At 52.7% G+C, this 17,505-nt stretch overlaps 1 protein-coding gene across 6 annotated transcripts in view; it reads right to left on the reverse strand.

Annotated features, from left to right (window-relative positions):
- The window catches only part of MTMR4 (myotubularin related protein 4), a 49,863-nt gene that overhangs the window by 14,265 nt on the left and 18,093 nt on the right, over positions 1-17,505 (reverse strand). For 4 of the 6 annotated variants that reach the window (XM_071575036.1, XM_071575038.1, XM_071575039.1 and 1 more), the window contains exons 3-7: positions 8,719-8,808; positions 5,826-5,942; positions 5,087-5,169; positions 4,735-4,901; positions 2,868-2,964 (exon numbers count right to left, since the gene is read on the reverse strand). In XM_071575036.1, the coding sequence (XP_071431137.1) occupies positions 2,868-2,964; positions 4,735-4,901; positions 5,087-5,169; positions 5,826-5,942; positions 8,719-8,808 (554 nt within the window). Of the gene's footprint in view, positions 1-2,867; positions 2,965-4,734; positions 4,902-5,086; positions 5,170-5,825; positions 5,943-8,718; positions 8,809-11,013; positions 11,238-17,505 lie in introns of those variants that run through there. The other 2 variants (XR_011699537.1, XM_071575041.1) reach the window with 2 other exon arrangements.

Genomic DNA, 17,505 nt, shown 5'->3' on the forward strand with positions numbered 1-17,505 from the left:
GGAGAGTGGGCAGGCCTGGCACAGGTTGGGCAGAGAAGTGGCTGCCTCATCCCTGGAAGTGTCCCAGGCCAGGTTGGACAGGGCTTGGAGCAACCTGGGCTGGTGGGAGGTGTCCCTGCCCATGGCAGGGGGGTGGGATGAGATGGGCTTTAAGGCCCCTTCCAGTCCAAAGCACTTTGGCTGAAGCACACACCAAATCCCAGGAGTGCAGGGGAGGCTTCCTGGCTCCTGCAGCTCCTCCCCTGCCCCTGCTGCTCAGAGAACAGGCTGAGGGCAGGCCCAGGCACAGCAGTGCCTGCAGCTGGACCAGCTGAGCCCCCACAGCCCAGGCTGACACAGGTGGGTACATGGAAAGCAACATCAAAGAGCAGCTTCAGCTCTAGGCTATAACCCACATCATTTAGCAGGAATGTTTCAGGGCAGATGGGGAACAAGGTGAGGGGGGAGGAAATACCCAGCCAGCAAGCTCCTGGCATTCCTGAGCCCAGGATATCCCAGCTGATGGCAAAAGGCAGGATATAGTATTAATTAGTTTGTGATGCTCGTGAAGAACTGCCTGCCACGTTGGAAAATGGCACTCCACAGTGTCTAGACAGCTCCTGTGAGAGCCTCAGGCAGAAAGCAAGGCTGGATAAGGGATAAAAACAACAGGGTGAGGATGAGGAATCCAGGAAGCAAAATCAAAGCTGTCAGGTAAGAAGGTGAAGAGCAGGACGTCTGTGGTAGGATGTCTAGGCTTGGACATCTCTGAAATGCCTCAGATTCCATGGGTAAAGTTGGACAGGAAATTAGAGAAGCACTGGAGCATGACTGAGGATGCAGGAATGTGGAAAGGGTTAGCACCTGGTGAGGTCTGGAGGAACTTTTGGAATAGATGAGTCTATACAAGAATGGGCTTCATTGAAATGCAAACAGAATCAGTGCCCTGGTACCTCAAATGAAACATTAAGGGTGATGTGTTACATTACAAACTGGAGAGAGGCAGCCCAGGAGAGGCTCGGGAGCATTCCAAGAGTTAAGACACTAAAACTTAGGAAAACAGAAGACAGAAATCAATAAAATTCAGACAGGAATCAGAACAGCCTTAAAAAGTTAAGCCAAATTTAAGCAGGGTGCATAGAAAGAGGCAATGAGGTCAAGACAAACAGATATGTTTCTAGGCTAGAATTCCTAAAAAAATACAGCAGAGAAAGTGCAAAGCCAGGACAAGTAACTATGTTGGCTTAAGAGCATCTTATAAACTTGATAGAAGGAAGAGTATCAGTGGTACCCTAAATTTCAGAGTACAAACTTTGTAGGAAGGCCAAGAAAGGCTGAGCTTTGAACCAAGTGTGGGCACATTCCAGGGAAATGTGGGGGGAAAACTGTGAGGCTCAGAATTACCAGCATCCACCAGAAGGCGCATGGAGCAAACCCCAAGCCTAAAGAGAAACAGGACAGCACTGAGGTGACACCACCAAGCCCTGGAGCAACAGGGATAACATCCAGAAATCCCCATGGGAGATTGTGATGCTGCCACACAGAACACTGGGCAGCTTTTTCCTCATAAACTCAAAGATAAATAAACCCCCAACTGTAAAAAGATGAAACTTGAAAACAAGCATCAGCACTGGAGGAGAAGTGGGTATTTTGTTTCTTTTTGAAGGAACTACACGTGCACCAAATGCAGCAGCACAAAGGCTGATGTGAAGCAGCTCCTCCCTCGGCCAGCGTGGGTGCAGCAGATGGGGAATGCCGAGCGATCCCAGTTCCCGGGTGTGCAGATCCCTGAAGGTGTGAGAGCCAGGGAGGGAGCATGGAATCATTTTATTATCACTGTACACTTTTACCAAGAGCGAAGGAGTGGTTATTATGAGCTTGTACTGCTCTCATTTTATGATGGCTGTCGCCAGGAAGAAGATAATAGTTCCCAGATAAGGACATCTCGGAACAGACTTGAAAGACAAGGAACAAAGCCATTACCTTGGAGTATCCTGTCTTTAACAACACTGTTTTGCCAATGCAGGGAAATAAAAGATAAAAGGACTATAAACAGTTAAAAAGTAACCTGATCTCTGTGAATAGAGGCAGGTGGTTATGATCAAAAGCCAAGGCAGGATTTAAAGTCAAACTCCCCCAGCACAAGGGAGAACTGGTTTGAGTTGCACAAGGCAATTACACCACCCTTGAGATCCCGGGATGTCTGCAGGAAGCTGGGACCTGCCAGGATCCCCAGGGAGGAGCTCAGCAGGTGGAGGGAAGCAAAGACAGGCTTGCTGAGGTTTGTTTCAAAGTCCCTGGCTGAGCTGGAAATCAAACACCTGCCCTCAGAGAAGTTGGTAATGGCTGTGGATTATTGCCCAGGAACTGAAGCACAGATGGTCAGTGGAAGGTGAACTTACTGAAACAGTCAGAGGGAATCACACCCCAAAATCTAGCAGAGCCTCACTCATTCCCAGACTCCTGAGCATCCCAACAGCTCTGCACTGGCTCCTCCCCAGCTTCTCACAGAGCTGAACAGCTGCCCCAGTATATGACAACTCTGTTTCTCATGTCAGAGAACAACGGACCAGAAAGACAAACCCACAATGGATGGATCCTCAATTCCCAAATGTCTTCCAGGAGGAATTGGAGCCACATCATTATAAACTACCTGAGTCAGCATTTACCTTCCTGCTAACTCTGACATTTGGGCTGTATTCCTTCTTCAATTCCACGATGTGAAAGGTGGAAAGAAAAGGGATGTGGCTCATGTGCTGAACTGCTTGAGGGTTGTCAAGGCCAGGGAGGAGGATTAGCTGGAGTTTGACTCACCCACTGCTCGGCACGGAGATTAGGAAGGGAAAAACAAGGGGAAAGTGTGGAGAGCCTGGTGGTGAAACACTCACTTGTAATTGTTGTTGATGTCAGAGACGCGCCAGACGTTCTGCAGGTCAAAGCCCATCCTGACCAGCTCCATCTCAAAGCGGTACCTCACATGGTCTCCTGCAGAACAGACAGAGGAGTTGACTGAGAGCACTGATGACACCTCAACATGTTCCTGGTGACTCCATGGCAACTGTCCCAGGCTGGAGAGAATCCCAAAGTGGTTTAGGTTGGAAGGAACCTTAAAGACCATCTTGTTGCAAGCCCCTGCCATGGGACACCTTCCACTATCCCAGGTTGCTCCAAGTCCTGTCCAGCCTGGCCTTGGACACTTCCAGGGTTGAGGCAGCCACAGCTTCCCTGCCCAACCTGTGCCAGGGCCTCACCACCCTCACAGGCAGGAATTTCTTCCCAATATCCCATCTAACCCTGCCCTCCGGCACTGCTCCTTCTTGTCCTGACAATATAAAAAGTCCCTCTCCCTTCTTTTATAAGCCCCTTTAGGCACTGGAAAGGGCTCCAAGGTTACCCCAGAGTCTTCTCCTGTCCAGGTGAACACCCCCAGCTCTCTCAGCCTGGCTCAAGAGCAGAGGGGCTCAAGCTCTTAAAGCATGTCCATGGCAAGGAGAAACTCCAGAGCAGCTGGATGGCAGCAGGGACTGTGCTTTAGAAGCCAGAAAGACTTGTCCCTCAGAGGGGTTCCTGTTTATTTTGTCAAGTCAGATCACTTCTCATCTCAGAGCACAGAGCAGGATGGAAACAGCCTCCCCAGGTCACTGGAGAGTGTGTGGGGGTTAATTTAATCCATTTTGGCCTTTCTGTCAGAGACAGCTTCCAAAGTGGATGTCAGGAACCTCAGGGCAAGGAGTACTGAGCACCCACCCCAGGCAGTTCCTTCCTCCTGACTGCTCTCAGACGCTGACTCAGGCTTTGCTCTCTTATGTTTTAGCCTCACCTCACAAATTCTGGATGCCTTTGTTGCTCCAGTGTCAAATCTTGTTAATAAATAAATACTAGCCTCAGTCGTATCCTGCAGCAACAGCTTCCACAGGTGAGTTTATTTATACTAGAAACTAATACTTTCCTTAAAGGAAAGGCAGTGAATGTTTCCCAATTGCTGGTGTTTGGGGCATGGCAAGGCCACAGAATTTGTCTCTTCTCTACCAGCTTCTTTTTCAGCTCTACTATTGAACCCCATCCCTCCACCCCAGTCTCTGCTTGGACATTTCATTAATGCTATTACTGCTCTCCTCTAGCATCATTTTTTAAGTTTAGAAAATGTTGAAGTTTAAAACCAGGTTTCTCACTCATTGTAATCCCTTTTTAAACAGCTTCATTACGAATAAGACAAAGCAACTGCAAGGGAACTTTGTGTTCTCAAAGAAGGGAGACTCCTAATCCACACGAGGGCACCAGCACAGCTCTGGTGTTCTCTTCATGGACTCACAGATTTGATTTGTGCCTGTGTAAGGATGAGCCAGAGCTCTCCACAGACCCGATTCCGGGAATGCCAGAGCATTTCTGGGTGTTGGAGAAGAGACACAGATGGGCTCATATTAATTAGGCTGCCTCAAAGCTGATGATGTTTGCAGGACTGCCTGAGCTCTCAATCATCGTGGTGAGAGTGCTAAAGTATGGGATGTTTTCTTCCTTCACAGAGAGAAAAAGAAAATCTGCCTCTGTGGTGCTGGTTCAGAATGCTCATTATTGTATTTACAACTATAATTCTTTTGACTGTGCTTGTTATCCAGCAGCATCCAGCCATCAGCTGGACTCCAGGCCAGGCTCAGGATGCCCCAGCAAGGTGAATCTGGGCTGTGAGGTTGAGACACAGCTAGCCAGGCAGTGCTCCTGGCCAGAGGAGCAGGAAGGGGCCAGGCAGGAGCTCACCTGGACGGCAGAGATGTGCATGTTGGTCCTCCTCATCCACACAGACCCCCAAGCACCAGGCGTGGTAGGCAAATGCAAAGAGGTCCTCAGGCTTGGCGGGGCGGGCGATGGCTCGAGTGAGCCTCTTCAGCCACTCCTGGCACTGCTTGAAGGTGGAAAAATGGCACCTGCAAGGACAAACCACCCTCAGTGGGTACGTTCACCCAGCCAGGATGCACAAACAGGGCAGGAAGAGGAACACTGCCCCAAGGCTTAGGAAGCCTGGCCATGGACAGCTCAGTTCCAACAGCAGCACAGAGGGAACCTCTGGAGCTGAGCAGCAGCTCCCACCCCCCAGCAATAACCCAGGTACCTGATCACTTTGGAGTCCTTGCAGACGATGTGAAGCTGGAACATATCCCGACACTCCACACTTTCCATCATCCTCAAAGGCACCTGTGAGGGAGGGACAGATGTGGGGCTGACAAGGCACAGCGTGACAGCAGCCACAGCAGCCCTGCCCACGGGCCCATCACGCCCAGTCACGGCTCCAGCAGCAGTCACGAGCTGCCAGTGGGAACTACAAACCCACTCGGAGGGCTCTGGAGCTTCATGACTCAGCGTGGAGCTCCTTCCATGATTACTATTCTGATTCCTGCTCTGTCCCTGGGTAATCTCCCACCTGGGGCCAGTTACTGACTCAAGCACATGCAGCCAAGCACAGTAACTGAGCCAAACAGCAGCTGCAGTAAGAGATGGCAAGTCGAGGCAGCGAGAGAAAGCCTCAGGCTCCTACTGTCTGACTCTGGGTGGGTGAGAAGTCTCATTAAAACTGGCCTGCAAGGAGACCTTAACAGCCTTAAAACCACTGAGGTTAAAGCTTGAATTTAAAGAGAACAGCAAAGGAAAGACCTAATTACTATCCAAAGGAAAACCCCATCCTCACGCCTAAATACAGCAGCAAAGCAGTAGCTGAATACTCAGAGGCAGCACCAGCGCTGGCATCCTTTGAGAAGCCCTCCCAGGCCACAGACCCCTGAAAAGAGTTATTCCCACCCCTGCCTGCTCTGAAACCCCGTGAGAGGTGATGGTTGAGGTGGATCCAGACTCACATTGATCACGGAATCCTTGAATTTGATGTGCAGGCGGTAGTTGGAGATGGCGATCACAGCGTCGTTGGCATGGCCCAGGTACTCCACCCCCTCGCCCTGCAACACAGTGAATGGCACCTGGAAGGGAGACAGCACCAGGTCAACACACACACACAGGCATCACATTCCCAAGCCATAGGAAAGGACATTCTTGTGCACTGGAAGTCCCAGAGCCAATCTGCCCACTGACTCCGCAGAGCACTTTCCATGGGAAACCATTCCCAGCAACGTGCACCTCGTGCCCTGAGAGCAGACAACAGGATGGAATATGGAGCTGCTTCCCAAGGTTGCCTCCAGAGCCAGCAAACACCTCCTGAAGGATCACACTTATGGAGGAGTGCAGTGGCAGTGAGGGGTGCACTGGAGGCAGAGGGACTGACAACCTCTGCTCTTAGGAGAGGGTAAACCAGCCCTGGAAAAAGGGTCATGGGGAGGGACAAGTCCAGAGGATGGCTCAGATGAGGTGGGGAGTGCTCTGCACAGCTCCAGGCAGAGCCTGACACCATCAGAAAGCCCTGGAAGGGCTGCCTATGGCACCTGTGGGGTTCCCATCCCTGGAGGAGTCCAAGGAGCAACTGGACGTGGCACTCAGTGCTCTGGGCTGGGTGACAGGGTGGGCATCAGGCACAGGTTGGGCTTGATGATCTTGGAGTTCCTTTCCAACCCTAATCATTCTATGATTCTGTGACAGGTGAGAATCCTCTGCCCCAGGGCGGTGTCACCTCTGTGATCCTGCACCACTTCAATGGAGGGGGCTCTCAGCAGCACTGTGAGACTCACCAGTGCCATCCAGGTAAGTAAATGAACCAGAGCTGTGCCCAGTTCATCCTAACAAAGCAGAAGGAATCTCTATGTATAGTTATTTGCATGACTGAGGATGCTTGTCCTGGTTAAACCACGACAAAGTTTCACTAAAGTTACTTGAACTCATTTTTTTTTTAATATCTAGATAATCACATGTCTCTGTGTTCCTTCCCATCAGTCTGGACATGCTGTAGTTATTTTTAAAACATGGGATCCTGGCAGACAGTCAAGTTTGACTTTTCTTTTCTTACATGTAAAAAAAAAAAAGCAGAACAGCCTAAAATTCACCAGGCCTCTTTGTCCTCAGCTAATCAGGCTCCTCCTGTTCACTGAATGCCACCTACACCAGGTGATGTCGGCAACCAGTTATGCAAAAATGTCATGACAATTTATCATTTCAGCCAGAGCTGAAACCTGCCAGACAGGGCAGCTGATGGCACAATTCATTACACTGTAATCAGTACCAGTCAGACCACCTTCTCTTTATTTCTAAGTTGTTTCTATGGCTTGGGCATGTGCTGCCTAAAAACCTGAATTTCCTGGATTTCAGACTTCAAGTGACAACTGTACAAACAACTTCTTTCTTTGTACAAAAAGAACCACCTTGGACTGGCATCTGCCCGAACAACCTTTAAAAATATTAATTATTTGCCACAAAGAGAATATCCTGCCTTTATTTCTGCAGTTTATTTCTGCATGCTTACCAGAGCTGTTTTTAGCTGGCATGTGTTTCTTCTGCTTACGTGGCTATTTCACACAGCACCAGAAGGGAGACTGATTAGAAATGGATGGAAAGGCTGCAAGAACTGAGAGAGGGAAATCCTGGAATAAACCAGCAGGTGCCTGAATACAGCCTGTTATCAAGCCACTGGCATCCTTTTAGAATCACAGAATTGTGGAATGGTTTGGGTTGGGAGGGACCTTAAAGCCCATCTTGTTCCACTCCCCTTGACACAGGCAGGGACACCTTCCATTAGGCCAGGTTTGCTCCAAGCCCTGTCCAATCTGGCCTTGGACACTTCACATGACAATTTACTAAGGGAAATGACCCTTGGGAGGGGTGAACTTTATGGTCCTCCATGCAGAAGACTGAAAGCAGAGTCATTTCAGCAGCTTCACCTCCCAAAGACTGCAGACCTGCAGCCTTGACTCCAGCAACTTCCCAGCCTGTGGTTGCTCCTTCAGGCCAACACCTCTCAGTCCTTGCTTTTCCCAGCACCTCTTGCCAAAGCAGTGCTGACCCAGAACAACCCCAAATCCTGCAGCAGCAGTGAGAAGAGGGTGAGCCTGGCTCCAGCCCCAGGAGGAGGACAATGAGCACTGGTTGATGTTAAAGGAAGCACCAAATCCTTGGTGCCCACGCTGGGCTCCTGCCCTTGCTGCACAGCAGCAAAGCACCCAGGGCTCTTCCAAGGGCTTTCTGCAGCAGGAGGCTGGCACCATATGGAGGTGTCTCCTTCCAGCCACTCTGCAGCAGGAAAGTGCCAGGAGCACCATGTCCCAGGGCCAGAGCAGCCAGTGCAGTCACACAGTGTGGCTGCACAGAGCACGGCCCGGCGCCGACAGCGCAGAATGATGGAATAGGCTGAGCTGGAAGGGACCCACAAGGATCATCAAGTCCAACTCCTGAGCAAATAGCCCATACTGGGATAGAAATGCAAGCTTGGCATTATTAGCACTGTGCTTTAATCAACTGAGCTAACCCCCTATCCCAGGGAGCATCTACCTGCTGCAGAGCTATGCAGGCAGTGTCACGTTCCTCGCTGCCAGCGGAGGCGAGGGCAGGGAATACCCAGCCTGGCTGTGCATTGCATCATGCTCCAGCCACATTTCCCAGAGGCAGGAGATGCTGTACAAATCCTGGCAGGGTTGGGAAGGCAGGGATGGAGCATTTGGAATGACTGGCAGCATGTGGAAAGACCCACCACTCCAAACATGAACTTGAGCATTGGCCACCCTGCAGCCTCCAAGATGTCCTGGGCTGGAGAACTGCTCTGCAGGGCCCAGTCTGCCACATCCCAGAGCTGTTTGGGTGTTCTGACTTCCTTACCTGCAACGATTCCTCCTCCTTCACGAGCTCCTTCGGGGGGAACAGGTCCTTGGCCTGGATGTACTCCAAACTGGGAGGGCCCTCCTCACCCTGCATTGTAAACAGAGCACAGTCAGACAGGCCCCAGCCAGCACGTGTTGTGAAAGCCAAAAACTGAAGCTGCTGCATACCCTTGGCACCCCAGGAGCTTGGGGTACCTGTGCATGGGAATGCCTGTTCTGCTCTGCACCCCAGCAGCTCCTCTGGCTGTTGCAGAGTCCCCACAGCACACCAAAGGAGCAAAGCAGGTCTCCAAGTCCCACCTCTTCCAGCTGAATGGTGTTTGGAAAGCCAAGCAGATGCACCTCAGCCACACACAGGATCTGGGACTGATGTGACAGTAATTTGTCACATCAGCTGTTCCCCTGTTACCTTCCCTGGCACCACAGCAGACACACCATGACACAGAGGGTTTCTATCTACAGTCCAGCTTCAACTGACTCTTCCTCCTCTTAAGGACTGCTTTCTTTTATGAGTTTACATCTTTACTCTTGGCCCAAAAACATCTGGCAAGAGCCTGAAGCTTTTTGAGGAGAATACACAAGTGGGAAAAGAAACCCCACAACAACTGCACCTCAGTGCACCCAACTCACAACAGGCACTACCGAGTGGTGCCAGCACCCAAGCAGGGCACTGAGCCCCAGGGCAGCTGGATGTGTCCAGCCTGCTCAGACAAGCACCTCAGAAAGCCCATGGAGGCCTCAGGGTGGTCTGGGGAGCCTGGACATGCCATCCTTGACAACTGGAGTGTGTCTCTCAGTTTGGGACCTGGGAATTTTCAGTCACATACAATCACAGAATCCTGAGTTGTAACGGACACGCAAAGATCAAGTCCAAGCCCTGGCCCTGCACAGACACCCCAACAATCCCACCATGTGCCTGAGAGTGTTGTCCAAACACTCCCTGAGCTCTGGCACAAAATGTCTGTGCCAGTTTTCACCAGCCCTTCCCCAGACCCTGTCAAACCACAGTGTTGTTGTCTGAAGGAGCAGCACTCAGATGCCCACTGCTGGGAGCCCAGGATGCTGCTAATTCCACATGCATTCGGTGTGGGAATGTTTTCTTCAGAATGGTTCTTGCTCTCTAACTAGCTCCTCTGTGCTCCATGTACCAGGAAACACTCTGTTCTGTAAGCACTGAGTAATATTTTAAAACGAAATATCTTTCTGAGTATGTCACCCAAGCCAGAACCTGAAGGAAGGAGATCCCAGGCCTTCTGGCTTGGAATGTTTAAAACAATGCTGAATCTCCTTGTGTTACTGATGGGAGCTGAGGCTTTGTGACCCACAGAACAGCCTGGTCTGAGGCACTCCCTGCACCTCAGATGGGGCAGCCAGACCCACCCCAGCCCATTTCCAAGGAGCCTGCACACATGCTGGTACAACTGGCAGAAAACTCAGCACCAAGCCCAGCTGGAGGCAAAGGCACTGCCCCTCCTCACCCACACGGTGATGGACACGGGGCACAGCATCCTCGGGGGGCTCAGGGCCCCTCCTGCCAGAGAGAGCACAAAGGGAAGGTGTGTCCCGGTGCTGCAGCCGGGGAGCAGAGACCTCCATTGCCACTCTGCAGCTCCCACAGAAATCCCAGCGAGCAGCAGGAACTGGAACAGGGCAGCCCGAGCTCCCCACCGGTCTGGGTGTCCTTGAGTCCCTCCTCGCCCGCAGCACAGGGCGGGCGCCAGCCTGAGCATCTCCTGCTGCCACATCCCAGCGTGGGGACCGGCAGGGCGGGGGCTCAGGGCCCCGCGCTCTTCACAAGCCTCCTGAAGCCTTCCGAGCCCATTTGGCCATGAGTCCCCAAGGGTGTGGGTCTGCAGGAAGGGGTATCGGAGCAGGGAAACCCCTCTCCTCCCCGGAGAGATGCAAGTCGCGGCGCTCAGGACGTGCTCCCACCCCAGCACAGCAGCACAGGAGGGGTCCTGCACACCTCGCGCGCCGCAGCCGTGAGGCCACGAGCTCCCCTGGGGTCGGATGCTCCCCACGGTAATTTTCCAGCTCCAGGCAAGGGCCGGCCGGTTCCTGCGTGGCACATCATGACACACGGTGGGCCTTCCGGCGGCTCAGGGACTGCTGTGCCCTTGGGCTGGGGCAGGGCAGCAGTGCCCGGCCACCGTGTCCTGCGGCGACATGCGAGAAGGGGATCCCCCTCTCCATGCCCAGCCGGGCAGAGCCAGGGCAGGGCATGCTGGAGAGCGCATCTGGCTGCCGGCCCCGCTTCCATGGAGGAGAGAAGGGAATAAAAAGCAGCACTTACAAAGCAGTTGAGCATGGAGCAGGAGACGCGGCCTGGCAGACTCATGTTCATTTCCCGAGGCGGCAGCAGGGCCGGGCAGGCACAAGCAGCATCTCCTCCCCGCGGCTCCGAGCTGCGGCCCCGGCACTGCGGCAGCGTGTCCGTGCCCGTGCCCGCTCCGCCGGGAAGGGCAGGAGCATCCCGGCCGCCGGCGGCCCGAGCAGGTGCCGCCGCCGCCGCCGCCGCTGACAATGGAGGGAGGGCGGGCGGAGGACGGGCAGACTCCACCTCCCTCCCGAGGCCGCCGAGCGCGGCTCTGCCATCTGAGCGTCTCTCTCTCCCTGACAGGCGAGACAGAAAATGGAGCGGGCGGCGCAGGGATCGCGGCTCCGCTCCGGCTCCTTCCTCGCCCGTTCCCGGCGGGGCGGCTCCGGGACGGGCATTCCCGGCCTATGGCACCTGCCTCGTGCCACACTGATGACGGGGGCGCCGCGAACAATAGCGGAGAGGCGGCTTCGTACCCCGGCACCGAACCCTTGGCCCCGGCTTTGCATCATCCCTGCACCGAGCCCTCCTCCCTGAGCCCTCTGCCCCAAACCCTCCACGCCGGCATCAAGCCCTGTGCCCCGGCACTGATTCCTCTGCCCAGTACCAAGCCATCCACCCCGGCACTGACACTTGCAGCCCAAGCCCTCCAGCCCAGCACTGACCCCTCTGCTCTGGCCACACTCCCAGATGCTCAGCCGCGACCTGCCGCTGCATCCCTGAGCCCCCCACCCTCCTGCAGCCTCTCCTGCCTGGCCAGGGGAATGAGGACAGAGGGGCTGCCCTGCTGCTGGCTCACCGTGGGACATTCCCATTATTTTAAGCCCACTGTGGGACACTCTCATGGCTTTAAGGTCCCCCTTCCCAGGAGCTCCCGTGTGTGCAGGGAGTAGCTGGATGTCCCCAGGTCCCACCAGCACCGTGTGCCGGAGCTGCACCCTTGTTGTGCCCAAGGCTCCCCAGGGCCATTGCTCCCCTTGCTGACTGCTTGCATAGTTAGCCCCCATGGGAATTTTCCCCAGCTCCCCTTTGACAATGCTCACAGACTCAGGGCAAAGCCTTGGGGGCAAGAAATCCTGCTGATGATCACCCATCTCCCCACACCAGCTCCCCCAAGAGCTCACCTGCTGTTCATCAAAGCCCACAGGCAAACAGGTCCCAGGTACAGCCCATCCCAGCAGCTTACTGGGCAAAGGCATCTCCATTCCTACCATCAGCTGCTGCTCTGCCTCCACCGCTGAGCCAGAGGGAGAATCTCTTTCTTAAAATGCAAAATTAAAACCTGTCCCTTCACCAGCCCTCCCAGGCCCAACTATTTTGCTCAAATCACACCAGCTTTTTGCCCCCAAACAAAACACAAATCCAAACTGAGCACACCCTGTAGGCATTGAGCTCCTCTTAGATGTGGTTGCCCCAAACCACCACAGACAGCTCTCTCCAGCAACACCAAGGAGTTCCCAAAGGGTTTTTCTCAAGTCAGACAAAAGATTTGAGCATTTCTTTGCAAAACAGTTCCGTGTTAGATTGTTCAGAGCTGCTTTGGCCAAGGGACAGCTTTGTGACATCCAGACCTGCTGCCCGCTGTCACTGCAGGGCAAAACACAGTTCCCTGAGCTCCCTTGATGAGAAAACAATCCCACAGACTGCCCAGGGTCACACTGGCTTTACCACTCAGGATAAAAGACTTGGAAGAACATGCAACCACATCTGGAGACAAGCCATGAAATCCTGTTTCACCTCAGCTCCATCCTGCTCCACCTTTACATGGAACACGGTGGGTGAATGTCAGGCACTGCCCATCCTCAGGGGCACCTGCCTCCAGCTGGCACCCACAAACCAAAACACAAGGAGAACAGAGGTTTATGGATGAGGACAGAGGGTTATGGATGAGCTCAGAGCATTACAGATGAGGTTATGGATTTGTCTTGGCCAAATGTGAGTGGCAGCAGAGGTGCCTCGCTCCTGCCAGGTTCCCCTCAGGGGGGAATGCCAGAGGTGTGCTGAGAAAGCAGAGCAGCAAAAGGTGGAAAGAACATTTTGTACTGGAAAGTGGAGCTCTAAACATCATAAAATCAATATTTACTCTTTTTCCTGACATGTATCAAGGGAAAAACAGCACAGCACGTCTGGGGAGAAGCTGAAGCACAGGAGTCTCTTAGGCAGAGTTTGAATATACATTGTTACTGAGAGCAGACAACACATGACCAGTGTTTGTAACACACAAAACCATGCACAGGGCAGGTAAGAGGTCTGCTCTGACCCATGGCAAGAGTTTTAGGACCAAGGCTCAGTTCAGAGCCTGGCATGGGGCCCATTGCAGCTCGAGTTGCAGAAGGACCTTTGTAACCCCCTAAGCTGCAGCTGCGCGGAGTTAAAGGGCTGCTTGTCAGATCACTACTTTGAATTTCCAACCTAAGCTGACCTGAGCATCCACAAATAGAACTTCTGCTTTCACTGAAATATTTTTGGACTTTTAGCATTAGAAAAAGACTCACACACAGCTCAGAAACTCCTGCCTGAGCGCTGAGCCCGGGGCAGAGCAGAAGCAGACCTTGCCCTGCAGTTCAGGGGTTTCACAGAGTTTCAGAAGGAACTGGATTCAGACTCTGCTTTCACTTCCTTCAGGAGTTCCCGAAATACCTGCCCTCCTTTCTCCTCCAGTGCCCCAGGAGTGGTGCTGGGCAGCCAGGGTGGCCCAGCACGGACCACAGAGTGCTCCAGCCTCCTCAGCTGGCTTAGCCAGAGGGATTTCCTGAATGCCACCTCGGATGCCTCCCTGGCAGAGCAGCTGGTTCTGCTCCACTGTCACGAATCACTGAGGAAGAGAAGGTTGTTTTCACAGCACTGGGCTCTACCAGCGTTGTGTGTGTGTGTGACTGTTCATGCAGGCGGAGAGAGAAACCTCCCTCATCATCTCCCAACCACAACAATCCAAAAGGTTTCCCGACTGTGAGGAACAGGAGCCGAATATAACACAGGCAGCACATTCTTAAGGGCAGTCGGCAAGGATTAACCCTTTTCCCTCTCACTAGCACTGCACAGTGTTCCTGTGCTGCTCTTCCTGCCCCTCTGGACACCTCTCCTCCCACACTGCAGGTAAACAGCTTCCAGCCTCTCCTGAAGGTCCCCTGAGGGATTTGGAGGCTCAGAAATAACACAGTGCTTGGCAAGAACAGGACTGGTGCTCAAGGGGCTGTCCTGCAGCCTCCAAGGGAGGCGATATTCCCTGTGGAGTCACTCCTGCAGGCACCAGGAGCCCAGCCTGCAGCACGGGCTTCACAAGGGTGAGCTGCCTTCTGGTCCCACATGCCCAAGGAATCTGTACTGGGAGCAGGGGACAGGCACAGAGATACTGAAATCTCTCTCATGGCCTGGACCAGTCAATACCCTGAAATGAATTATTTTGCCAATTGCTGGCCCAGCATTCTGCAAGTTTGGGAAAGGGTAGCAGCTATTCCCACCCTGCCAGGTCTGCTCCCTCTCTGTGGGTGTGCAGCTCAACCTCTCCCCTCCAAAATCAGTAATAGTCCCAAGAAAATACCTTACAGTGTCCCAGATTGCTGAATGACTCACAGATTAGCTGGGGGAGCCCAAACCCCGTGTGAAATAGAGGTGCTGGCAGAGTCTATTCCTGCAGAAAGGGTGAGAAGAGCCAGACAGAGAGGAGGGAGGGCAAGGGTTGGCAGAGATCCGAGTGCGCAGCCCAGTCCCTGGGAGCACATCCACTGCAGACTGCCCTGATCTGCCTCCAGCTGGAGAACACCGACAGAAAAACTGGCAGGAGGAGGTGACAGCCCAGGGAAGGGACTTCCAGGACATGAGAAGTGAGTCAACAGGAGCCAGGGCAGCTCTGCACAACAGCAGGGGGCTCTGACAGCAGAGGAGCCATCAGGGTACTCTAGGTCAGATTCTTCCAGGTATGAATATTTATTTCTTATGAAGATCAAGTTAAGAACTGGTTTATCTAGATCTTTTTTGCAGGTAAGGAGTGAGAGAAAGAGAGAGAGACTTGTGTCATTTATCTCATCCTAGAATTTAAAATTTATCCTCTTTCTGTTTGGCCAATGCCTCAATGAGGTGAGCTGAACTGCTCTCAGACATGCATTTCCCTTCCTCTCCATAAGCTGGTGCAGGGAGCTGATGAGCTGTGGCCAAAGGAACTTCTTGTTCTGCCTCCCCTACTTCTGTTGCACAAAGGGCAGCTTTGTTTCAGGTCCCCCTACAAAAACAGTTCATTTTCTCAAAGCCCAAGGATGTCTGTGGGTGAACTGAAAGGCTGCTGAGCCACTGAGGTGTCCTCCCAGAAATAAACCCCTAAAGCTGTGCAAAGAGGAGTTACTGTTTTATACCCCATAAAACAGGCCTGGGATGGTGAGTGCCACCTTTTCATCTTTACAGGATGATAGAAGAGCTTATAGACCTGCACTATTGCATTGAATGTCTGTTCAGAAAGTTGCCCAGAGGTGAGCACAGAACAGAATATGGAGCAAGAATCCTTTGAGAAGAGGGACAAAAGGGCAGAAGTCGTGGGCTGTCAACTCAGTGCACCTCAAAGGGAACAAGGGATGGCTGAGCTGCAAAGCCCCAGCTGGGATAAGTCAGGGGTCCCTCCAAAGGGCAACAACCACTGTGGGAACCCACTCCCAGTATTCCCAGCAATAGGAAGAGGGAATGTTGCCATGGGAGCTGTACCTGCAGTGGGAGCTGAGCACTGACCTGCCAGCAGAGCAGCACCTGCACTAACTCACTCGCCAGGTGAGTTGCAAGTAATGTATTAAGGTACCAGCTGCTCGTTAGGGCTCCATTAGCAGGAGTTAAGGATTAAACCACCACTGGGGTGGTCTCCAAGGTCATTCCCATCAGCAGCTGGTCCTTGGGGAAAATGGGGAAGAGTCTTGCAATCAAAGCTCTGAACTGGCACTTGACCAAGCATCTGTGCAGCAGGAAGGGGAGAGCAGCTGCTGAGCCACATCTGGGGTGCTGCTGAGCCAGGGAGAAGCTTTTGGACCTGCCCTTGGTAACCAGAGGGCACTGCTGCCATGCCCTCTGCCCCCACTGATCACAGGGAATAAGGAAGCACTCAGCATGCCTGCAGGGAACAGGATTTCCAGCCAGCCCTCCCAGCAGCTGGCTGAAGAATCCAGCCCTGAAGCACTCCTGGGTGACCAGCCAACACTGTGGAGCACCCATTAAGCAGCAACACACTCCCAGCCCTCCCTGTGTTTAACTGGGGAGTCACAGCCCCCTGGAGAGGCCACAAAAGGACTCCAGGGAGGCTGCCAGGAGTTCACAGCAGCTCTCTCTGCCTTCAGCTGCTGACAGAAGCTCAGTAAGTAGGTGGAGGCAAGTGTTTATTTCTACAGCTCACAATTACAAGTCCCTTTCTCTCCCTTGCCATGAGAGACAAAAAGCCTGTAAGTCCCTTCCCAGAACTGGGTGAGAGGATTGTTGTGGGGGTTTTCTCCCCAAAAGAAAATAATATTTTGTTAAAAAAACCAATGGAACATTTTAATAAAATATGAAAAAGCCCTAAATCCTTTTCAGAAGGTCCTTTGAAAGAGTAAAGGCATCTTTAGGTACTCATGAGGAGCAGAAAACCCTCTTGCCTAGAAGAAATCCAACTGTGGTTACACCTGAGGGTGGGCAGGGCCAGGTCAGGATAAGATCTGTCCAGACACAGCGAAGGAGAACAGGGAAAAGAACGTGTTTATTCCCTTTTTTTTCTTCTTCTTCATTCTGGATACATCTGCATCCCTCTCACCTCCAGAGAAGCTGTTGGGTTTTACACCTCCAATGTGACACAGGGTAATTCCAAGGGGCAGTGTAAGATCCTTTATCAGGTTACAACACTGTGGACTTTCATCTCTCCATCCCAGAGAAAGCTCCTCATCCTGCAGTGGGGAGAGAAGCTCTTCCAACCAGAAGCACAGGAGATCTTGAGGCAAAACCAGGGAGCACAAGGATAGGGACTACACCAAAACTGCTGTGTGTGTAACTACTAGAGCTGAGAGTTCAACTAATGCAGAGAGCACGTTTCCTTTGCTATTCCAGTTGTCAGCAGAACACGTGGGGGACAATCCCTTGGGAGATGTCACGATTTCCTTGAGCACTCTGCCAGATTTTTACCATGTTTAACCTAAATTTTCATGTCCCCAGTTGGAATTTCCAGCCCTTGGACTGTCTCTGCTGTTCTCCTCAGCACTCCTTCCCCCACAACAACACACTCCTGGCAGTGGGAGCATGAAGCTGATGCTAATCCATGGCACTGCAGCAAACTCAGCCTCTGCCCACCCACAGGCCCACATGCACATCACCCCTCTTCAAACCACCACCCTCAGGGCACTCTCAGCATATCTTTCAACATTCCCAGTCTCCAGATTTTTTTCTTCCCAGCAGATCCCTGGTATTTTGGGTTATTTCTTGCTGGAGGCATTAGAGGCCCTTTATCCGAGTTTATCAGCAATCTGG

Source organism: Pithys albifrons, chromosome 21 (assembly GCF_047495875.1).
Source record: "Pithys albifrons albifrons isolate INPA30051 chromosome 21, PitAlb_v1, whole genome shotgun sequence".
Lineage (NCBI taxonomy): Eukaryota > Metazoa > Chordata > Aves > Passeriformes > Thamnophilidae > Pithys > Pithys albifrons.